The sequence below is a fragment of the Galendromus occidentalis genome, unplaced genomic scaffold (assembly GCF_000255335.2).
Source record: "Galendromus occidentalis unplaced genomic scaffold, Mocc_1.1 scf7180000077497, whole genome shotgun sequence".
In the NCBI taxonomy this organism is placed as follows: domain Eukaryota; kingdom Metazoa; phylum Arthropoda; class Arachnida; order Mesostigmata; family Phytoseiidae; genus Galendromus; species Galendromus occidentalis.
The window spans coordinates 1,270,452-1,295,528 of NW_003805485.1; the positions used below are offsets into that span (position 1 = coordinate 1,270,452).

Below are 25,077 nucleotides of genomic sequence, written 5' to 3' on the forward strand. Positions count from 1 at the left end.
TGAAAAAAGGCGCTCACTCAGACCTGCGACCCCCGCCGGAGCTCACTGAGCTGGTTGCTCATCGTGAAACTCAATGAGGACGTATGTACGTACGTATTTCGGGATACCTAGACGAGAGACCATACCTTCCGGGCAAGTTTGTGAGGAATGACAAGAGCTCAGAAATTCGAGGCGCGCGAGTAAGAAACGGAAATGTCTCATCCCCCGACTCGAGCCAACTCAATACTCTTTCTCTTCTCCCGCTTTTTCGGACTCCGCTCGGGAGAATGAGACCGACGCCGGGCTCTAGTGGAGAGGAGCGGCATATCTGTCGTGTGGTATGCTTGGTCGAGCGCGAATGTCTCCGCACGGACATGAGCCCGGCTTGAGCGGAGAAGCCCGCCGAAGCCCGTCTGTCTGTGACTCTTGGAGCCCAGCTATCCACTCGCCCGTCCGCCCGCCCGGAATCCGCTCTGGATCGACCGAACACGCGCCGATAACTTCGAAATATTCTTCTTTGTCGTTGACGTGGACCCTGCCCGCTCGATCTGCCCCTTTGCCTTCATCTTCTTCAAGGGACTATTCGATGGGGAAATGACATCGAGATGAATCTGGATCTCCCGACGGGAGTCCTCCTACGGGAATGATGTTGTATCGATGGCATTCGGCCAGTTTGAACATGTCGGGCCCGAGGAGAAACATCATCGAGCCTGAGAAGGAGTTTTAATCCAACAATCTCGACGATGCTCCTTGCTCGATTTGTCAGCGTGACGTCGCGACGTCTCATCGGAAATCGCAATGGAGACTGTTCTTGCCTCGTACTCGACGACTTCCGGGTCGACGCCTCTGACTTCGCAGCAAGAGTTTAGCTCCCGACATGCAGACGCATTTGACCTGCATATGATGCCGAGAGATGCGGAGCCGTTGGAATTTTCGTCAGAATGGAATACTTTCCCCATCGGTCCAGAAATCTCGGGACAGACAGGCAGACTGACAGAGCGAGTGGGCTCCTTAGATGGGAAGGATGACGTAAAATGCGCATATTTCCCGGATATGAGGAGGGCGGCCCACCGTTTGGAGCTCGAGAATACGAAAAGTCGCACTAAAGGTTTCTCCGGAGCTCGGACCGCTCCATCTTCCCGACGCAGGAGTCCCGCCCCGCCGACGTGAACGGTTTTCCGGAGTTGACCGGCTCAGTCTCATCTCTATCACGGAGATCATGATCCAGGTGTCCGACGACAATGAACGGCTTAGCTCGCCCAACTCTCGAAGGACAGCGGTCCGTTGACTTAATGATCTGCCCCCTCCTAGAATTCGGAAGAATACGACTCTGAAAAGACTATCAAAGAGCTCTACTGCATACGGAACGATGGAGACGGTGGCCGACGCCGTCCTTTGACCGACCGGGGAAGAGCGGGGTTCCAGTATAAGTGAAGATGAGAAGACGGCGAGCGCGCATATCGGAAGAACAATCTCCGGATTAGCGAGCGAGATAAAGGTCGCGCAAACTTGGGCGAAGAGAGAAATCGTGCATTGGGGCGCGGCGTGAAGAATGGGAGCACATGTTGGGGTGCGATCAAGACTCTCCGCCTTCCCATGAAGAATGTAGCTCGCGAAGGAACTCCCGAGTAGAATCCCTCGGCCTCCCGCTCATCTCAGTCCCATTCCGATCTGATCTCTCGCTGATTTCTCTTGTGATCTTGAACCTTTTGTCAGAATAATCAAGTATCGTTCCGGAGGCGGTTCGTCATCGTCGTTATATTAATTAGCTTAATCTAAAATCCTCTTACGAAGAATAATTAGGACGGAGTGCCACGTCCTATCTCAGCGCCTTTAAAGGGCTCTGCTTCTCCCCCCCCCCGTCTATTCACTCCTTCGATCGACACCCGTCGTTCCCGCGGGGCCCGAGGAGACAAGCCCGCCAGGGGAGTCCGAGGTGAGAAAATCTGAAATCTCATTATCCTTGTCGTGTGCATGCCGACGCTCGTGAGCGCCCGCGCGAACCTATTATAGTCTCTTGCATCGCCAATCCTTCCACGTCCAGTCTCGGAAAGAAATCTTGACTGGATAAGATCGGTCAAGCATGTAGGGTAAAAAATCGCCTACTCTCCGTGATACAAAGAGCTTGACGTTGGGAGAGCTATCCGATTTGACCCGGAAGCGGATCCCGGGACTCGAAAGTCCCGATGTGATTCGAGAATGATTTACCTGCAGACCTCGGTATCGGTCATCATGTCACACCTCGACTATCTGCCCCTCATTCTCACGAACAAAGCGACGCCTCTGACTGTGGATTTTGTGTGTTATTCGTTGCTGTGGCGAGAACTCGAGGCAGACGGCCGACGCGGCGAAGATATTTTAGGAGTAATAAACGTAACAGAGACTCCAGGCACAAGCTCCGACGTATGAGCGTGTCGTTCGGTGAGACTACGTAAACATTCATTGTGACGCTGCCTCTCGTCCGTCGACTGGTTTCAGATTGCGGTTTCAGCTATCCCGCTGGTTTTTGTTTGAAATGGAAAGAGGGTATAAAGAAAACCGAACTACCAGCATGTCAGAATTGAAATAGAGAGAACAACGCGTTGATATGTGTTCCTCAGACTCCTTTCGTCCGTTACTCGAGTGTTCGGCTTCCTTCAGCGATTCGTCTCTGTGGTTGCTACGAAAAACCAAGCGATGTGAGTGAAATAATTCTCGCCAGAACACTTTCGTACCGGATGAGAGTCGAGCTTATTCTGGAACGTACAGGTAATCGGCGACCTCGTCGCGATGATGGAGAGAAGAGACCAATGAATTCGGCGAGTCACGGTGAATATACCTCTTTGCCGAACTTCCCGCCTATGAATTCCGATATGGTTATCCCCGAGCTCATCGTATAAGCAGCTCGCGAAAGGCTCGGTCCCCGCGGAACTCTCACCGCTTGATAGCAAGCCAACTGACGCGATTGGTCCTCGATTTCTCGGAGACGTTCCCGAACTCACATGAAGTCTTTGCATATTGCATAGAACGCGCGAGAGATCGAATACCGAGCTCAATCAGCCATTCGCTGACTGATCCGATGGCAGCCTTCGGAGACATGCTCCGGAGGCAGGACAATCACAGCCTACAGTCGAGTGGCCCTTTCTAAGTTGATACCAGTGACGGTGATTGGGAGCTCTCAGGTGATTATTTCGACTGGAGATCCGATGAAATGCACGCCTTGAAGTGCGCCGTAGACTTCGCTCGCTGTGATCGCGGGAGGGGGGAAGCGGGGGAGAGGGAATAAATTCAGGAGCAGAGCAAGGGGGAGAGAGAGATAATTTACGAAGGGAAATCCCGTAGAGTAGGGAAGGAGTGAACGGGGCATTCTCTGTCGCAGCATCACTGAGATGGGATTTATGTTAATTCTAGATCGAATTAAACAAGAAATTCGCCTCGCCCGCATCTAGTCACGAGCGCAGACAAGGCTTGAGACATTCCGAACCGGGGACGGTTGGTTGTTGGGAATGGGATCCATGAGTCTATTCGTCGCTCTTTATATTCGATCCGTTCACAAAGCCCCTCGCAGAGTCGGTGCTGGCGGCGCTACAAGCGACAGGATGCTCCGATGGCTTTTGACTTGTCTAGTACGCCGAGCGAACAGTTTTGGGATCAAGACGATCGACAAGCCAGGAGTCGTCAGACGGAGGAAGCCGTTAAGTAAGAAAGACTGCGTCACCAGGCAGCTGACTGGGTGAGCGAGTGGACGAACGAACGAGCGAGCGAGCGGAGAAGCATCCCTACGGATCGTTGGATAGCTGATCGAGTGAGACGCGGCTTCAACGAGTCAGCTTGCTTCTATCAACAAAGGACCGAAGGACGTCGATAGTGCGATCTGACCGATTAACGATTCCCTGCAGCCAACCCTAGTTCAGACGATGGACTTGGGAGACAAATTATTATGGTGTTCCGGCTGACTACCTCCCTTCCGAGACTCAGGTCAGACCTTTGCGGGAATCCGTAGCCGGCGGAGTGATTCGAATTCATAGAAGATAATTCTGGAATGAGCCGGAATATTGAAAGAGTCCGTGGTAGGCTTCGGTGCAAGTTCTGGTGCCGCGGCTCAATCCGCCAGGCACGGTTGCTGCGGTCCTCGACGTCAATTCTACGGGGGAAGGATTCAATTCTGTCTCAATCTGGTTATTGCGGTCGCCGGTCTCTTCATTTTCGACCCTTACGGCGAAGAAAAAACCGGCATAATCGCCTTATCACAGATTGATTCTGTCCCCATAATTAGTCAATTGCCATATCGCTAATCAGCGGTGAGAATCGAGTCCCGATAGGTTCTCGTCGGCGTGCCATCGCCCCGTCTGCTGGTCCCTCTCGCTAATTCGATCAATCGGTCTTTCTGTCTCCATTCACCTACCTAGACTGCACACATAGTTTGCCGCAAACTAGGATAGTAATGGAATGTAGCTAATGGCTGACGGAGCTGCAGGATGGTAGCGGACAGACTGCGGGAAGAATCGTATGGGACGATGAATCAAAGAATGGATGAATCAGATCCGCATCACGAGATCATCTGACGACCGTAACTGTACCGCTCAATTTACGGTGGGGAACAAGTCATTACCGACTGATCCCGCTGTATCGACGAGAAGTCCTCATTTCCAGCGACCAGCAATGTGTCGATAGAACATTCGAAAATTGGCATCCGTCAAAGGATCGGAGATCTCAAACTACCGCAACATAGAAAAATCTCAAGCAACGGTCTAGTTCGCTTCTTGTTCCCTGTATTAATGGATATCGGCTCAATCTTCCTCCCTGACGTTCGCGGCTCAGAGGAACACGGTCTGATCCACGGACGAGTCCAGCGGACGCGAAAGAGCAAGTGAGAGAAGTAATGTGCCGAGTGATCCGAGAGTTTATTCAGCTGAACGAGTCGAATGATGGACGGCTCGTCTAACAAGAGACCGCTCCCGAGGTCTCTTTGAAGCCTTCGCTCGACAATGCTCGGCGGCAATCTAGGAAACAACATTGCTCCACTCGTTTCACTGCGCTCTGGCTTACGGGAATTAAGGAAAAGAGAGACGCGAATATTAATATTTCAATACATCAAATGCGTACGAAAGTTATTGTACGCTAACGATTTCTCCTCCCTCTTCTTCGAGTCGAAGACTCGCAGGTAACAGGGATGGGAGTGATATATTCGAGGTACAACAAGAAGATCATTAGCAGAGAGACGGAAGACAAAGGCGTCTGTCATCGAACGAGAAATTGCTCGTCTAGCGAGGAAGGGAAGTCCTCTCTCCGCGCGATGACTCAAGGCAGGCGCGCGGGACTAACGCGGAAACAAGCGAATTAGCACAAGATTCGGCAGAGACAGAAACAAGGACCCATACCAATTAAGAAAGGGGTGCCGAAAACCTAATACGTTATAATCTCAGGCTCCAGACGCACCCCGCTAGCAGCAGCCTGACTTGTTCTCCCTCTGCTCAGCAGTATCTAACTCAGCAGTCCCAGCTCTGCCTGGCAATGAAGCACCGGCCCACCCTGGGCATGCATTCGAGTGGCAGATGCGTATGGAGATTCCAAGAGCTAAACACTACAATAATCCCAGAACACAGTTGCGAGGGGGTTGTTCAGATTGCTGGTGACACACCCGTCCGACGAGGGCTCTCGATTCAGGAGCAGCCAATTATTCGTGGAGCAATTTTTTTCCTCGAGTCACTTCCTCACTTCAGTTCTTCTGAACGAAATACGACTCGGATGCCGAAGCTTGAGAGCGAATCCCCGACCCGGAGACGCGGGATGACTGAGAATCGACGGGAACAATTATCCGATTCGACACAATCCTGTTCTGGCCTCGAATCCGTGTCCGAAGACCGAACTGCGTTCCAGGAGCGGAGCGAGTGATCCGATTGCAGCCCACAGTACATGAGGAGACAGGAAGACGTCACGAGTCACCACGGATGCGTACGCGGAGCCGTATCCGCCCACACATGAAGCTCCCGAGGGTTAACATAGGGTGTGGTCACCTTCCATTTCTGTGTGAATACATGCACCTATGTGTACACATCCGATTCATGGCGAAATTGGTACAAATAAAGGAGCTCGATCCCACGCCTGCGGCTTGGAATGCTCGTCATCGCTGGCTTCACACATAGCTCGCGATCAGACCTTCTACGTGTGAAGCAAACGTCCCCACAGCGACCGCGACAAACCGAAGAACTGAGCCACAACCATAACAGTTCCAGCAACCGCTTGGTTCACGAACTGTACCTACTGCCAGGAGCTCCCTCGTGTCGATCATCGGAGCGACCTCCGGAGTAAAATATCGGCTCAAGCTCTCAATGTGAAGTCGCCCGGTTCTTGCGGAGAAACAATGCTCTCGGAGACGACGTCAAGAGCTCCGGAACGAGACTTCGAAACAGATCCTTAGAACAACCATCCTTCCTTGAAGATTCAATAACTTCTAGCATTCCAAGGAAAATGCCTCCGCTGAATATCTGGGTTCCATCGGTTCGTGAACACGAGTTGCGAGTACCGTCCAGGGGGAGGGGAGAAGGATTCGCAATAAGGCAGAGCGTGCATGGTGAGGAAGTCCTTCTCACAAACGGCCGAGACACACCGCACATTAGCGACAACTCCGTGGCGTGAATCGACATGCCTGAGAAGCCATAAGAGTCCACCGGCCGTTGCATCGCACAGGAAGTTATCCCTGGATGGAACACCTCAATTCCAAACCGAAGGGCAGTCGCCGCCTGTAGTACGTCCGAGAATGAGTCGGCGCGACGTCGCGTCGGCGTCGTCGTACTCCAAGCATTACAGCATCTCCCCGCGGCATATAATCCAAGTAAGTAGGATTTCCTCGATGCATCCTCGGAATTCCCTGACAACGACATAGTGCAGGAGACATTCTAGCGATTGACTGAACAAAGATTTCGTTGGTTTTTGTTCGTCATCGAATAGGCACCTGATCGGGTAGAACTCCCCCAGAAGTTATGGGTAAACAAGTTCAGTGTTGGCCACTCCTTGTTTCATTCCGAAAAATCCAGTGCGGCACGCCATTTCAAAGGTAAGCAACAGATGGAAATTCGTTCCTCCATGATTCGGGAGGGACAATGGAGAATCAGCGAGGAAAATGACATATCGATGGGAAAGATCGCCAAGGATAGCATAGACGCTGTGTATTCTCGATTCCCACTAATTGCGAATCGCCGAGGATTCCGAAACCTAAGCTGGCTCTCAATCGTTCACTCTAATGGGGAGCAGAACCGTCTCGGATGGGAGAAATATAAAGACGGACTTCTCCACAAGAGTATGGAGTTCCCGTCTAAGATCACTCTAAGACGAGGAGAAACGAGTCGCGGGACCGGATGAGCAGCATCACCAATATTCATCCACGGCCGGCAAGCACGATGTGTCCGAGGGCAGTAAACGTAACGGATATTTTGCCAAGTCGAGACTAGCACTTCCCCCGAAGCCGAACACTTTCTTTCCCGATCGGCGGGATCCGGGCCGGCATCTGAGAGTGCGTGAATCACTCAGTCGGAGCGAGAGTCATGTGTAAGGAGCTGAAAAGTATTTTTATCCAAGAGTTAGTGGACAAATCATATGCTGGATAATATTCTTAGATCCATCCTCATGTTCCCGCAGCGGATATCCCGACGAGTTCCCCAACGGGGGCCGCTCCTGTGAATTACTTAGGGAGGAACGCTGTCGCGAAAAATTGCAAACTGTTGCGGGGACTTTTTTCTCGCAAACCTGTGGCAGTGCCAGCAGCATGCAATTGATGGATTGAGGACCGGATCCTTGGACGAGCGGAAGGATGAATGGATAGACGGATGGATGACTCGCAAATGCGCTCCCGTGCGCACGAGATCAATCTTGTTAAAATTGTGCGAGAGGGTGGGGTGTCGTGCAAGAGACCCCACCCTTCTCCCCCGCCTCCTGTTCCTGCCTCTGTTCCTCCTCTCCCCTTTGTGTTCACCGCCTGCTTCTGAACTCAGCCGTGACAGAGCAAAAAGGATCTGGAGAATGCGAAGAAGTGGAGAGTTGTCGCACAGAGTCGCGCTCCCAGTCAACAAAGCATCCCTGGGGACGATTTGTTTGGGAGCTCGTCAGCGAAGAAGTCGTCAATTTTTTGCACTCGCACGATGATCTGCTTGGGATACAACATCTCCCAGTCGCGTATTCTCGCGTTTCTCGCATTACGTTTCGGCACCGAGCGACTCGCATGCTCAATCAGATCTATTTTTCGTTCATGAAACGCATCCACCATGCTCGTATGAGATAATAAATTCGGGAACACATACTCGTACCTACTGATGTTCTGCGCATATGTTCGAAGAATGCTTTCTGTCTATACACCGAACCGGGTCTCGGAGGACTGATCTTCTATTCCGAAAATGACCCGCCATCCTATCGCTTCTCGACACAAATTCGCGGAATCGATGACAGTCTGACTTGTTTTTTTATGTTCTTCGTTTCGTTCGGAGCTTAGGAATAGCCTGTTCGAGCTCAACCGGGAGTTCGCGAAGTCAGTGAACGATCTTCTCCCGATGTCACGTCTCGCTCTGTCTTCGTGGTCGGCCGGTCCGTACGTCATAATTACTACGAGATACGTCGCCTCATATTGTAGGATCGGCGGGCAAACGTTCCGGCTAGGCCGGCCGGTCGCCAGGCCGACCACTCGCCCGGACGCGGAGGATCTCAAAGGATGGTCGCGACGAGCGCCAGAATACGTGCCCAGAGACCATTATCTGAGGATCTAGAGGATTATTCGAATTTTGCCATTCTCCCTCGTTTGAGAATTTATGCATATTACTTGCTCGTCGTTGTTTCGCCCGTCCCTGCGTTGATACTACTTATTTCTTGCCTTCGTTCGTTCTTCGCTCGCCCGTTCGTTTGTTCAGCGGCTAGTCAGCATGCTTTTAGGCAAATCCATCCGATCGGAGATTTAAAAGCGAGTCCGATCTCCGCCCTCGTTAGTGCCCTCTCTAAGGACTGAGAGAGATGTTTCAACTCGGTGAATCCTTGCGGATGGGAATTTCGAGACGGAATACGAGAGTTTCCGCTCCACATCTTGATTCTTCTCCGGGAGTGTCGAGGCGTATAATTCATACGGGTCTTGTTGGTTTAGGCCTTCCATCGTCTGAAATCCGAGTTCACTCAACATATTCATGCAATTGTCTGTCTCTGGGATGAGCTGTATCGCCAATATGAGCCGTCAAGCCGAGAAGTCCAAAGATCATAACACACATCATCCAGCGATGACATTTCGATGAAGTGTCGAATGACCGGATGACGCGACGGCGGAAGCGAAACATCGAATGCCGAGCTCTGGAATGGCTCCTTTTTGTCCTGTGAGTTCAGAGTATTCGTGAGCTCTGGATACAAGAGACGTAGCGAGTATCTGCTCAATGAGCGAGTTTTCTCATAAGCTTTGTGCTCAATATCACGTTCTGGGGCTGAAACCCCGAGTCCAGGGAAAGAGACTCCGTCTGGCTTTGGGGCTGAACTAAGCTGTTGAGCCCATGTGTGTAGAGTGACGGCGCGGAATCCATTCTCAAGCGCAGGAACAATTCCGAACTCGACTAGAGACTAGAGTACTCGATACGAGCCTCGTTGACCGCTGAGAAAGCTTTGGTGAACGCAGCTTACGTCAACTCGATGCATTAGTCAACCCCGGCAGCGAGGAAGGCGACAAGCCATAATCCGTATTTCTCCCTGATTCAAGACAGCGGATCCACTGAAATTCAGCCGACTCAAGCGGAAAGTCGTCGCCGCGCCATAGCTGATTCCTAGAAAATTAGACCTGAATTGCGGAAATTGGGCTCGCTCGAGGAGCCTGAAAGAATTCTCGACGTGTCAGTTTTCTAAGTAAAACTATGCTTCCCGATTGCATAATTCTCTTCTCCGAGCCGTCCGTCAAGTAGTCGACGATAACAAAATAACGTCACCTTTCTGTAGATCTCGAGTACAAGAATGACCGATTATTATACAACCTATCACTGTTCATGCTCTGCCCCATAGAGAACGGCGAAACTCGGAATTCCGCGTTAATCCATAGAAGCTCAAGTGACGGGAATCGTCGATGTATCCGGATTTTTTCTCTCAATACTCGATCTGAGAGCCTGAGTTTATGGTAGCCGTCGAGTCCGGGGCTTGAAATGGGACTGGTCACCTCATACGGACTTCCTTCCGATTACGAAACCCGAGTTCCGGATAATTCTTCCCCGACTGCAGACTGATTTCGCATCCTCGGATCTCCGACAACCAGAGTCAGAATCGTCGAAGAATGATTATTATCATCGATGCTCGGCGAGCCCATCCGGAGAGTTCGCTTTGAACGTACTGGAATGTGATTCGACCGAATACAAACAGAAACGGAAGACAGAACGCCGTTGAGCAATGCGTCGTGTATCGGATGACGACACTGCGGCGATTCCGACGATCGCTGGAGCCGCTTCCCTCGCAACAATCTCCCCGAGCGTATAATAACGCTCAACTCTCCAATCGAGGTCGAAAGATAAGAAACGAAAGCGCCGTAGATAGCGTCGTCTTGACAAACGTTTAACAACGACCCGAAGAAACGCCGATGCCCTGGAGCTTATTGCCGACTGAGACGGCGCGCGGTGGACAAGCGACCACCACCACAGGAGCCGCCCCGGAATCGTTTTCTCTCATACCGTCTCGGCATCGTTTTCACTGCGATCCGGAGGGAGGAAAACAGCGACCAGTCTGCGAATTCAAGCACGAACGTCCCGCTGAATTCTCCCCGTGGTGGTCGGTCTGTTGGCTTTCGGACAACAACTTAGCTCTTCGGAAAGCGGGAAAAATTACTGGAGTAACCTTGACAACATCAACAGTATGACCGGCGGTGGCGAGCGGCGAATACAGAAGCGGCCGAAATTTCGCCTCCCTAAACCGAAATGAATAACAGCGATCCGGACTCCGAAATTAATATGAAGCGCTTCTTACTTCTGTCGGACATGAAACTCTGGTTCGTCTTGAAGAATATTCGTTCTGATCCGAGATTCGATTCCACGAGTCTTCAGTCTGGGAAGCTCTCCTCCAGGTCGTGAGTCAGTTCCGTGAGCTCCTTGCGCGGCAGTAGAGCCGATTTCGGGATTCCGGGAGCTGCTCATGTGCTCACATGTCTATTGCTGATTCGCCTGGGAGCCGAGAATGATTTTGCGGATTTTCGAGGTGACGACTACGGAACATGTTTTCCCACGCGACTCATTTGGCTCTTGTTTGAGATTTTGACGCGGATCTCACGGAGGATTTTTTTGTTCCTTCATCGGTTCTAGCCGCGATCGCACCCCGCTCGATTGGAGCTTTTAGATAAATCGCTGTGGCCGGGTCAGAAGCTGGTATTCCGACCGCGTGTTAAATTTGCTGACGAAGTTCGACCGGGCGGGTACTCTCGGATGACCGGCGGCGCGGTGATGACTTACCTTCAGTCAATGCAGAGTCGTAAAACTGAGCTCGTATGCTTTCGGTCCTGGGATGTAAGGATGTCAATCCTCAAAACACAGCGAATCCCGCGATAAAAATTTTCACAGTTCTTCCTTTGGCGATAACTAACACCGGCGGAGAATCCCGATGTACGGGAGCGAATTTCCGGCGAGCAGAGAACGACAGGCACTTTCGCCGTAAGCAGATGTTGTAAACAGAACTCGGCACTCACTCACTCATTCCCCGGCTCGATTCGAACAGAATTACTTGTTCGCTTCGTCGACATTCGGCGGCGGCGGCAAGTCACTGACCGATCCTCACGCAACATCTCCCAATGGTGCTCGTGGATAGCTGCTGCTCGCCGAATGCCTCACTCCCCCTCGGATGGGAGAGGAGAATGGTAAGGGCAAGGGCAAGGGTGAGCATGCCGGCACCTTGACGAGAGATGAATGGGATCGAGGAAAAGCGTGAGATTCACCTTGTGCGATACAAGCGACAACCCTCTTCCGAAAACGTCATCTAAATGTCAATCTGATCTGGCATGTTGATGTACGACTACAAGCATTACCCTTCAACAAGGTCGTATCGAGGGACCGTCGATCGCATGAATTCCTGCTGCGGAGGACCTCGATTGATGCTCAGGAGGTGACAGCCATCAATGACTATTCACCGACGGCAGAACTTTTGGCCAGAATCGGCTGAGTCTCGTCGGGGACATAAAATTTCATTGAAATAGTGTCAAATGAACGAATCATTTTTGAGTATTGCATCTGGGACATGCATCTCAAGCTCTCGAGCGATAATTTTTCTCCCCAATCCCTTTCACGAATCGCCTCGAGCGTAAACTTAAATTTGAATTCCCTCCTGAGGCTGCTGAGAACTCGACCCAACAGGAGCAGTTCCGAGCCTCGAGCAACTCTTCTTTCCTCATCTGTGATTTAGTACCACAAGCGGTTGCCCTCTGGATTGATCTTGGTATCGATTCCAGGGCGCCGGATTTCTGATGGCCTTCTCTTCAGATTCTTCCTCTGATATCGATTCCCCGCGTGTTTTTCCTTCAGACAATAATTGACTTCACATCATCGGAATCTTCCTTTCAAGGGATCTTGAAGCTCTCGGCTCCCGACGATCGCCGCTCAACACCATGCGAGAGCCATGTATTGGCCCAATCTCGACTCCCGTCCTGGATAAGTTTTATAAATTCAGGAGACGCTCATTCGAGTATATTGAGTCATCTGTGGTGCCTTCTTGAGCTGTTCAGCCCAAGCTCGATGATTACTTTTCAACGTGCGGAGGCCACGGCGAACCGCTCATTTTCGCCCTCGAAACGTCATTCGGCTGCTTGTTCAACGGAGCAAATTGGCTCATTTAGCTCGCAATCAATATTATCGCTAAGATCCGTTTTGCAGCGCCGATGGATCACTTGACGATTTAAGCTCTCGTCACGCAGAAATGATCAATGAGTTTGCGGAGTTCTCCCCGAAAAGTGTACAATCGCAGCGAGGGGGAATAATTTGGGCGTGAGTTGAGAAAAATTGACGAAAAAGGAGTGTAATTGACGAAGGCAGATGAATTAAAGGACATTCGTGGCGCCAGTCAAACGTTCGGATCCGGGTGCGCGGCGGAGCATCTTTTCACGATGAAGGCTGCTGGCGCAGGGGGAATCTTTCGACGGTTCTGAAGCTTTCGATATGGAATGGGACTCTTCGTCAAGACCGGTATCTTCCCGCATGAGGTCGGGAGGAGTGGATTGGGTGATTTCCTCGGGAGATTTGTCCTCTGACTCCCAGAGCTCCCTAAGCCCTGGAGAGAAGGCGTCGAGAATGACTGACTGATCATGGAGGTCATACACGGGTCGGAGCTCGCATCAGTCACCATGTATTTCATGGATACCAGCGAATCTGATTCTTTCAGACCGGACTGGTTTCTAGGCGATATCAAAGCTCTTGCGGTGTTTCGGTACTCAGTGGTCCACAAAGGGCGATCGCCCTTCGCCCCCGCCCGTTCCCCTGAGATCCAGATTCACCACTACGATACCCCAAGTCGCTAACGTATCTCGGTTCTTCACAGCGGCATAGAGAATTAGACTTGAGCGAGCTAATCGGCTACCTCATAGATGCACTCCCTCTGGGGAGTTCAGCAAAGTTTTCCTCTGACTCGACTGACTTATAGATTCATCCTCTGACCCAGAATCCCAGTCTGAGCAACTTGAGCTCGTGTTAATCCCATTTTGACTCCATTCCGACGTCCTCAAGACTGAAGACCCGCTCGAATGCGCAACAACGAATGAGGGGGCAGCACGTCGCATCCGACGAAGCAGCACCGACGGCGCTTTCCTCGTTTACGAGCCGGCGAAAGGAACATTGAGCACAGAATCAGCACAACAGCGACAAGAAGAACGCATCGAGGTGTGAATCCGACAAAGTTTCAAGAGAAGGACTCCTTCGCGGGAGCGAGCTTTCTGAACTTTCCGTCTCCGAGATTCGTTAGTCACCTAAGAAGTAGACCCGAATTCCCAAGCGCTCCATCCAGACCTTCGAGTCCGTCAGTCCAGTCAACTGAAATCCTTATCCAAGTATCAGGATAGGTCCAAGTCTGGGACTCCAAATCTTTGATCGGCGCTCAAACATTCCATTATTGTTTGGGTTTGCCAATAGAAGGTTCCGGGAACGCCCAGGGACAAGCTGGGAGCTCACATTTCCAAGACATGTCTATTCCAAATGCCCCGGGATCGGAGGAGAATCGGTGGAGAGGATGTTGGGAGGATGTTATTCTCAAATCAGGCAGGATGATTCCGCATCAATTCAGTTCCCCCCCCCCCCGACCGTGCAGTCTCGAAGCGGTCTTCTTTCTCTATACTTCTACGGTAAAATCGCATAACGACGAAGCCTGTGGGACCGACCGGTGAAATTCGGCGGAAGATCTTCAACCTTATCGAGCAAGCCAGCCGACGGACGGGCGACCAAAAAACATTTCCGTTGCAATGGAAGTTCGTTGTGGATGAGCCGTTCATGTCCCTACCAACGGTGATCTAGGAGCAGGCTCATCTGCCCGGACCCCATGGCTGCGCTGATGACGGCCGAGGAGCTCTCGAGGATACGGGGCAAAATTAATTCTTTCAAATCCGTACCTGCCTGAACAGAGTCTCCTGGACATTCCCAGCTCGGCTCGATGTTTTGCGATTATTCTGGCGATTCATGTGCGGCATTTTTCCAGCCCGACTCGAGCCGGAATAAGAGTTTCGCAGAGCTTCTGACGTCTCCGTCGCCAAACTCGAGAATTCCATCATAATCCATGCCTGACTTCCATACGAGTGATAATGTCGAACGTTTTAAAGTATGCGTAAAAGCGAGCAGTTCCGTTCAAGAGTGAGCACGGTCGGCATTGTCTCCGGATGTCGCCGGACAGAATTATTATGGCCGACAACTCACATTAGTTTCTTTCATTGTAAGGGCGGTAGTTTTTCACCTTGAGAGAGGCGAGATCCCTACAACTATTGCGTCCACTGAAACAACTATTATGACCCCGACAGAGCACTGTGCTTTCGGTCACTACCACGGCTGCCGCCGATTACTGTGATTGTAATTATAGTGGTCGAGCGCACGGCTTTGAATCTGTGAAGATGATCTTTGAAGATGAACACTAGACGGTGAGAAATATGGCGTCCGATATGACGTTTCCCTCTTCGTTAGGCTCCCGGGATTCTCCGATGATACGATCCCGCTATCCATCGGTCATCCGAGTCAGAGGCGAATGCATGCCCATAATAATAATTGGTCGGAACTTCTACGAGTACCGGTATGAATGAAGTGACCGCGGAACAAAAGTGGAGAGTGCGTACATACATGGCGGGTAGCGCCGATAGGGACTTTCCGTGGCACTTCACTTAGTACTCGATTGCCTGTTCCGTTTGTTCCCCTAGAAGCTGAACAGAAGCGTATCGATGGCATACACGCATGAATCTGGGCTGGCCGCATTCTCTTACGTTCGACCCAGGTCAGGTTGATTTTGAGTTGTAGGCTCGAAGGCAAGCTCCGGATGCGAAGAGGAAACACAACAGAATCTCAGATTACATGATGAAGTTCATATGCGATCCACTTTTCGAGGCGAGTGAGCGTCGACTGGTCGAGCGGCCGAGGCGGATGAGAAGGCACTCGTCCAGAAACAATTTTTCATCCAGTGAGATCCGCAGGCGCTGGGCAGGTGAAAACTTCTATGGGCCCAGAGGAGCTCTGGGGTTTTATTCTGAATTCTGTTCCCTCCCGAGCTGTAAGCCGACGGATGGTCAGCCCAGAGTCGCATGTTGCATCGATACCGATACTGCTGAGGACTCTCACATCCATGATGAGGACTCCAATGGGGGCCGATGGATGAGGGAAGGGTGTTGAGCTGGGAAGGCCTTCCGACAATAGTTCATACGACTTCCAGTAGTCTAATGGGGCCATGAAAAGAATGCAGTAAAAATCTTGAAAGAAGCCCTCATCGAAGAGAAATGGACGATGATTCGTTCAAATCATGTTCTCGAGCCTCTCAGATGACCGAACATAGCCCTCCGTCTCCGATCATATGATGGATGTCTTGAATCTGCCCCTATAGCCCCCTCAAAACCATTTGAGCTACTCCGATTCTTATGAAATCAATAGAAAAGAGCTGCAGCAACGATTCTCCACTCCGGACCAGAGCCAAAGTGCCAGCCGAAGTGCGAGCCCCGAATCATCTGCTCTAGAGCCACGAGTTCTACTGCACCGAGTTCGATGGATTGGTATAAATCGCGAACGTCCGATGTAAGGTCCTCTCTATTCCCTTCTTGACTTAATTACTCAATCGAACGTGGTCGGACGCAGATTCATTTTCGACCAGTCTGCGCGTCTCTTAGCTTTTGAAGCTCACTCAGAAAATCGGGCGAAAGGGGGCCGCCCAACTACTAAAGAAACGAACGCGAGTCACACGACTACGAGAAAGAAACTACGCTAACAAACACCTCGTTAAACGGTCGCTGAACTCTCTCTCTCCCAATGTTCTCTCCCTCGCTCCTCGTCAAGAGTGTTTCTCATGTTGAATACATAACAAAAGCTGAGTGAGCAGTATGTAGGATAACAATTACAAGATGGTACCTATTGTTCTGTGGCATTCAGGATCCTATCCGCCGCGCCTGAAAAGAGAACCAATGCCGGCGTAAGCTCAGAGAATTAGAGAACCTGTTTTCGTGCATTCTCCTCCATCTTTTCGGATCCTGCAGCTGAGCGCCACGTGCCATGCTGCTCCGAGACTGACTCGATGCAGGCCTGGATCTTCGCTCTACGTAGTTATCAATCAATCGATCGTTCGATCGATCGGGGACGGAGCACGCGAAAGCACCGCGAGTGACTCGATCCATCGCCGAATTCGGTTTCGCTCAATAATTCTCGAACCTGAACCAATTAAAATCATAATGGGAGAGACCGGGCTATCCGATCCAGGAGAAGCTTCGCATTTCGATCTGTTTCTCACGGCGAATGTACGCAGCGAAGCTCCCAAGCCTCTCTGAAGACGCTAAATCAGACATCGTGTCGGGGCGCGTCGACGGAAAGGTCCCGTCCAGGAATCAGGAATGTATATCGAGGGAGAAAATGGAGCAAACATGCGCCACCTTATGCCTGTGGATCACACAGCGCAGCGGGGGAAGTTAAGATTGAACGACGGATGAATCTCGGGACCTGGATCACGCGAATTCCGCCCAATTTTCAGCCTGTCGCCGAACGGGGATTTTCCGTGAGTATGATTCCTCGAGCCAACAATCTTCAAAATTTCGATTCGACGAGGGAGGACTTTTTAGTCAGTTTTCTTCTTCTGCTGCAGACATCTCTGACGCGATCCCCTTTCTTCTCTGAAGTTCGTCATCGTCTCTTGAAGGGTCGACCACCGGCGGTGGCTGTCAAGGAACAGCTTGTCGACCGTAATCCGAAAGGCTTGTCTAACGGAGGCTCGAGATGACATCGGATTCCTCCTTGTCGTCGGTTAGTGCATGCTTGCGTCTGCGTGTATGTATCTCACAGATCCGAAATACGTATTCAGCACTTCTGCAGATACCCAATCAGACGTAGCCACACGCAGCCTCAATTACGCTGCGATGGTATTCGTGCAGTGATCGATTATCCAGACGTACCATCTTCGCTCTGGGAGTGACAGACTCTTCGAGCGTCTTCACCGCGGGCATTTCTCGATTATCGGCGACCTCGTGTCTGTTGTTTTTGTCTCTCTACTTGCGATTCGGACTCCCGCTTTCTGAACTCCCGTTTGTCGGACCTTGTATCCGGCAAGAAATCATGATTATTCTTAAAGCAAGAATCCCTCGGCTCCGCGGAAACTTCACGGACCACGTGAATCGCGGGAAACTCGAACCCTACGAAAACTGCCGCCACGCAGTCCCTAGGGATCTCCACTTTTCTTCCCTTTGGAAGTTCGGATCCCATCCCCCAGGGATTATGGCACGACGATTGAACCAGTGGGGTCGACTCGTGACTACAGTCGGCTCTCCGCTTTCCGAATTAATTGGAAACCGGTCGTCTCCATCGGTCGAGTTGCGCACTCGCGTTTCTGGGAAACTCGAGCAACTAGAGGTCGAAATTGTCACGTTCCCGATTTCGAGCGAGGACCCTCCCGCTCCGCGGAGTAGCAGAGAACTCCAATTGCGAGCAGGGCAGAGGAATGGGGGCAATTATTGCGAGATAACACGCGGGTTGGTCATGGAATGAAAAGACTGGGGAATTCTCCGACGACAAGACCTTAACGAAAGCCCGCCTTTGGCAGCTACGAGGGTCATCTCGGCGCAAAAAATTGGAGTCATCACATTCAGATGGAACGAGGAAATTCGCCTGCTCCGACGGACTTCGGAGCGAGTTCCTGGGAGCCTCAACGAGATCCCGGCCTCCCCCCTCACTCATTTCACCGGGCGGTCCTTTTGTTCCCGCCGCTGTTGATTCAATAAATGAATTCGGTGCCAAGCTAAGTCTAAAAAACCTGTCACGCCAACCTGGGAGCTTGTCCGGGTGGGGTGTGGAGGGCTCTGAATTTGAATATCCTCTTGGCTTCCTGCTTCAGCTGTCTGACTTTTTTAGTTTTCCTCTCCCACATAAGAAAATCAGGGCTCTTTCATTCGCAAATTCACGGACTTCTCCGACCTGAATATATTATCTCGCGTGATTTATTCATTCGAGAGGATAATCCGCAGACAAGCTTCCCGTTATTATAACATTCTTGAGCTGATAATCGTGGAAGGCAAACGATTCCCAGGAGCTGGAGAGCGACGTCTAAGAACTTTTTTCATGATGCGATTGCGACTCATCTACGGGATGAGCGTGAGGCATCAAAAGCAGCAAATGAGTCAAAGTTCTGCGGTCCGATCGACCATTGGATGGCAAGGCTGATCAATGAAGCCAAGATCAAGTGTCAAGCTTTGGTCAGCGCCCACTTGGGGGCCTCTAACTCAGCTCGCCGTCTCCCGAGCGATTCCGATCGGTCGACCGACTGAGCGACTCACTGACCGTCTGTCTGAGTTTGAATGACGGACAATCCTCAACTTGCTGTAATTTCGCTGGTCGGTGCAGCGAGCAAAGAAGTGAATATGAGCGACTGGTGGGTCTCGCATCGCGACCCGAATCCTCAATAAAGATCGGTCCGGCTCCTGCACTTCGAACCCAGCTCCAGTTTATCCCCGCTCGTCTGAGTGCTCTCTTCTCTGGCTCATCTGTTGATTCATTTTTTTTGATGCTCCGCGAATTAATTTTCTTCTCCGTGAGGAATCCGATCTCTTGCCTTGATTGGATCCGGTTCCATGTAGGTGTAACTCAACGAGCCCGCGAGATTGGTTCGCTTGGCGAACATCTGTACAGAATCATCAGGTCCAAGGTGGATTTCGGCAACCCAGAGTTCCTAGATGCTTTTATTTTGAACGCCTTGCTTAAGTTCGAGAGCCGAAAGTATTCCTCTGACATTCCGAGTCCCCTCCCGCTGGACCAACATTGAATCAAGGGAACTGCTGACTGCTGGACCGTTCACCTGATTGGAGAAACGTGTCTGCTCAGGGAGATTGAAGGCAAGGGAGGAAAATCTCGACGGATGTGTCGATGCCGCTCATACTTCGCAGAGGGTACCGAAGCAGCCCGCGGCCGATATCGAGAAAGTCGCGTATTTTTTCCCTTGTCCATGTACGTATGTATAAAACTTTTGTACTCGGGCTGTTCGCCGTATGAAAGAAGGGGACGACAGGGCGGGGAGAAGAAAGACGAAACTTTAAACAATGACCTCTCTCCGACATCCGTCCACTCTCACAGTCGGAGTCAAAGACGTCTTGCTTTCAAACTTTGGGCCGGGAACGGATGAAGCGAGCGGACAAAACAAGCTTGAGACAATTTTTATTCCGATCCCTCCTCTGCTCCCCTCCTACGACCTTCCTCCTACGATCTTCAGAACCAGTTCATCCCTGCGGCAGATCATATGTGATTTTGTCAGCCATATCATTCGAGAAGATTCGCTGCGGTATGCAATTTAGACAATGTAGGCTTTGCAAGGATCGACGCAGACGGACGGAATGGCTTCCGAAAGAGGAACGTGCGACGAGGATCGAACTAGGACAGAGCAGGGAGCGAAACGATGGGGAATATGGAGAAGGAGCACCCACGAGACAAGTCATTTTTCGCTCATCGACATCGTAGAAGTAAACGACATCGTTTGAATGTCTAGAGCACATCTGCTGAGGGATTTCACAGATTGGGGCGTGTCGCTATGATCGTTCCGATTATTGGAATCACGTCGGGCTATCTGGATGATTTTCGGAGAGATTTCACAAGAACGATCCGAATTCGCTCAGCTCCCGACTTTTTTCCCCGCCATTGTCATGACTCATGACCTACGCCAAAGTGCTCATCCCGAAGAGAGCTAGCCTGAAAAAGTGCATCCGAAACAAGCGTTCTCACTCCGGGCCCACGGCTACGGACCTACCCTGCTCTGCAAAAGCCGCCTTCCTTATTGAATGACGGCCTGTTCAGCCCTCACTCGACAGCCTCTGACACGCTTCACGATATTCTAATGAGGAGCAGCGCCTTGCTCGCCGTTCGTTTCTTACTTCTCCCAATTCGTAGCGTGAGAGGAGTGTCATACTCGCTAGAACGTCGGGGGCGCAGAGGACCTTCTCAAACCCAGCTGTTGCCTCGATCGGATCGCGGATGCCTTGGATCCGGGGGTACTGCCCCTAAATCCTCGGTCCTGCGTATGAGGGGAAAAACAGAACGAGCGAGCCCGGCCGGAAAACTCAATACGAAGTCGAAGGCATTGCCTCGTCCGATCCAGCGGAGGGCTCCGACTCGTCGCGTATCACTGTCAGAAGTCTCCTCGAAGAGGATATTCCATAGTTCATGAACGCGTATCTTAATACTACCCTCATCATGTCGTATGCATTTCCTCAGCCCTGACGATGGCGTTTTTCTCTCGCGGTCGTCTTTGTCCCGTTCTGGAGGAAATCTCCGTATTTTAGTTCTAATCGAACACGTTGCATATCATTGCAGGAATTTTTCCAGGGATGCACCCCTCTGAGGAGAGACCCTAACAAATTATCGAAATGCTCTTGATCGAGACTCCGGAAAGAGCTCTCGAGGGCTGTAGAGAAGTCTACCTATGCCCTTCAGGAGTTCTCCCGCCGTCATCGTCAGGCGGGTCGTCACAACCCCAGATGTATCGAGGGACCTCCGATTTTCGGTCCGGAATGAAGCGTCTATCCTCCACTGGAAGCGAATGCCCGTGGAAGTTAGGCGCCCTCCGCCCGACGATGAATATTCTCTGCTCTCCGGCGCTCTATATAGATTCAGTTTCTATCTCCTTCATCATGAAGCCTTCCGGTTGGGAGTCTTCTTGCATCCTCCTCACAAGCACACAATCGTTAGAAGGCTGTGCATGTAAGCACAATATCTCAGATTTCATTGAATTAGCCCACAGAAACATCGGTTCTTGATCTCCAAGTGCTTTTTTCGATGATATTGGATTCCCATCTCGGAGTTGATTCTTCCGAGGGCTCTGTGAATAGAACTCCGATGAATAATTTCCGTGAACCTCTTATCCCGAGCGCTCCCGGAGTTGATTCTCGGAACGGCTCCAAGACTTCCTAACCTCGTTCAGTGGCCTCCGCTAGCCTCAGCTATCCGTTCACTGGGACTCGACTAAGTCGGCTCAATGTGTTTTCCCGACTTCCGACTTGTGAGGTTCTCTTTCGGACACTCAACGAAGGATCCTCGATCGACTGAGCGATTCCGATTTTGGCGCCTTTCGTAAATCGTCTGCTCGAGCTTCGATAAACAAACGGAACAGGCGATGAGACGATAGACGATGCGCCGGCGGTGTTCGAATTTCGTTTCAGACTGATCTCATCCGAGCTGATATAGCGTCGATCTCCGCATGTCTCGCTCTGACGTAGCGATGACGTTCGACAAGAGCGTGTCCGACAAGAGCCGGACTTGTCCTTACCTCGACACAATAAATCGAAATGTCCTGGACTTCGACTTCGAGAAACTGTGTTCTGTCAGTCTGAGCCGGATCAATGTTTATGCTTGTCTGGTGTGCGGGAAGTACTTCCAGGTAGGGCTCTCATACGACTCGATTCTCTCTTATATCTACGACCCTCTTATCGTCAGTCTCTCTCTCTCGCGCGCGCGCGAGAACTCCCGCTCGCTGCACGAGTATGGTGTACCGAATTAATCTTGTCGCTTCTCCGCTCTCGGCGCGGCAGAATCCCTCTACCGCTTTGGTGTATCGTGAACCCTCCCTCTGGATTGAGCATCCAATAATGACCGGATATCTCTCCCCTAGGGTCGAGGACCATCAACGCACGCGTACACTCATAGTGTTCATGTAGGGCATCACGTTTTCCTCAACCTGGAGTCATTGGAGTTCTTCTGCCTGCCGGACAATTATCGGATCGTGGATTCTTCCTTGGAAGATATTCTTTTCGTGCTGCAGCCGAGATTTTCAGCAGAAGACATAAAGGCTCTCGATAAGAACGAGAAGTTATCGATCGCACTGGACGGTGAGAGAGGGAGAGAGTTAATTTACGCCGTTTGCGTGCGTCAGGTGATCTAGATGGCTTCGGGAATGGGCTCCATGCAGGGACCCTTGTCCTGTCGGATCTCGTGCAAAGATACAGTGCGGGAGTCTGCGCTCGAAATAACATAAGTTCTGTCGAACCCCCGCAGGTACGAAATATCTACCCGGTGTTATCGGACTGAATAATATCAAAGCAAACGATTATTGCAACGTGATCTTGCAAGCTTTGTCGGTCGTGGTTCCGTTGAGAGATTTCATGATCCGCGATGAGAATTACAAGGATATCAAGAGACCTCCAGGAGACACCATGTTCCTAATAGTTCAACGGTAGGGTTCTGTTGCTCAGAGTTGCCCGCCAATACGAGTCCAACATATCGCGAGAGCTCCGACATCGAGAAAGAATCACGAGGATCTTATTTTTCATGCACAACAGTTTCGGTGAGCTCCTCCGGAAGTTGTGGAACCCAAGACATTTTAAAGCCCACGTTTCTCCTCACGAAATGCTCCAGGCCGTCGTTCTCTGCTCGAAGAAGAGGTGAGTCCATCCGGCCTCCTCTACCCCTTGTTCATGATCTCCCCGATGGCGTCAGAGGGGCCGATCATCCTTGTAGCGCAGTCAGCCTCCACAAAAGCATGGTATCCTCTCCAGTATTGTCTCATATCTAATACCTTGAGAATTGAAGATTCCAGATCACGGCCCAGGGTGACCCAATAGACTTCGTTTCTTGGTTTCTGAACTCGCTTCACATAGCTCTCAACGGAACGAATAAAGACTCGAGTTCGATCATCTACAAGACCTTCCGTGGCAGAATGAGGGTGAGTCCCTCCTGCGGAACCAAGAAGGAGATTCTAGGCATTCTGATGTCAGCACGCCTCTGGGGACGCCTCCGTTCATGAGATTATCATTTATCACTCACTCATTCTTATTGGTGAGAATCCATCCGTGCCTTCAGAGAAAAATTCATCCGGCAGGTATATACCAAGAAATTGTTCCCAACAGACCCAGAACACCAGCCCAAGACTTATGATCCCTCAGAATACGAAGAAAAAGTGAGTGACCCTCTGCACTTCGAGCTCCGACATTCGCGCATTCAATTCTCCCCTCATTGCCCATGTCACGTACCCAATTCATTATTATCCGTGCCGGTAAAAAATGCTTCTACTCGTCGTACCATTTTCACGCGAACTCACCCGTGTGGCGGTTTCAGATGGAGAAAATGCCATTCATGTATTTGACGGTCGACCTGCCGTCGCAACCTCTCTTCAAAGACGATCAACAAGAGAACATCATTCCTCAAGTAAGGTTTTTGTCTCGGTCCTCGGAGCTCGAACCGGCACCGAGAGAAGGAGGAAGAATTATTCCAATGCTGAGGAATATCGGCTCTGATTATCCGACTTATTCCCCTCCTGACGTCTGCAGGTCCCCTTGAATGTCATCATGGCAAAGTTCAACGGGATCCAGGAAAAAGAGTACAAAACCTACAAAGACAACTTGCTGAAGAGATTCGAGTTGATCAAATTGCCAATGTGAGTCGTCCTATATCTCTGAGAGGGCTATTTCCTGTCTGACTGGTTTTCTTGGGAATGTGCTCCTTCCTTTTCGAGGACAAAGAATTTCTTCCGCAGGTATCTCATCTTGTACATGAAACGTTTCACGAAAAACACGTTTTTCACGGAGAAAAATCCGACCATCATCAACTTTCCGATCAACAATGTTGACTTCAGTGACCTCTTGTCGCCGGAGCTCCGTCGAGTAAACCCCGAGAACGCATACGAGCTCGTCGCGAATATCGTACACGAAGGCGAGCCGAACAAAGGTATTGACTAGTCATGATAAGCCTAAAAGGCCCATCCCTCGATTCTTTGTTGCTACGACAAGCATCGAACGAGATAGAAAAATCCGAATCTTGACGTTCCGCAGGAACCTACCGATGCCACGTTCTGCACCGCGGTACGGGTAAATGGTACGAGCTACAGGATCTCCACGTCACCGAGATCCTTCCCCAGATGATCACGCTCTCCGAAAGTTACATTCAAATTTGGCGGCGCACGAGCCCTCGATTCAAAGATGCGCCGAACTCGGAGAAGACGAGGGAACTAAACGGCGAAGAGCCAATGGAGGCTGAGGGAAATGGGAGAGGTGTGAAGCGCAAAGCGGAGTGATGACTTTTAAATAAACCTGAATGGCATTCTCTGGAGTTCTCTTCTTTAATACGCGCGGAATGGAAAGATCTCGTCCGTCGTTTCTCGACTACTTCTAGAGACGGCTCCGTGAAGTGAGACTCGGCGAGACACTCCGCAGCTTGTTGAGCTCCTCGACGATCCCCGGGAGGAGGGGAGGTAGGGGGCTCATCCGGCATGTCGTGCCCGCTCAGCATCGTCGAGAGCGGCAACGGTCCTCCGGTGGTGACCTCTCATGCCTCTCTTCCTCTTTACCTCTCATTTTCTAAAGATAAATTAGGCCAGGAAGCGTCCTGATTCAATGATGGGCGGTTCCAAGGAGAGGCTAAGCAGGTTCATCGTGATTTCCTGTCCTTCTGTTCCCCTTCCGGATGGCGTTGGAACCAGTCAGCTCCACTCTACGTTCCATCTACATGTCTAGCT

General features: G+C 51.1%; 1 protein-coding gene across 1 annotated transcript; it reads left to right on the plus strand.

Moving 5' to 3' along the window:
- The first annotated feature begins 21,751 nt into the window (after positions 1–21,751).
- Usp39 (ubiquitin specific protease 39) lies at positions 21,752–24,660 on the plus strand. The gene is made up of 10 exons (XM_003746462.1): positions 21,752–22,008; positions 22,240–22,456; positions 22,623–22,800; positions 22,907–23,008; positions 23,157–23,289; positions 23,446–23,523; positions 23,682–23,771; positions 23,894–24,000; positions 24,100–24,290; positions 24,395–24,660. The coding sequence occupies exons 1-10, from the start codon at positions 21,829–21,831 to the stop codon at positions 24,634–24,636; spliced, it is 1,518 nt and encodes a 505-aa protein (XP_003746510.1). The 5' UTR covers positions 21,752–21,828; the 3' UTR covers positions 24,637–24,660.
- Positions 24,661–25,077: the final 417 nt, after the last annotated feature.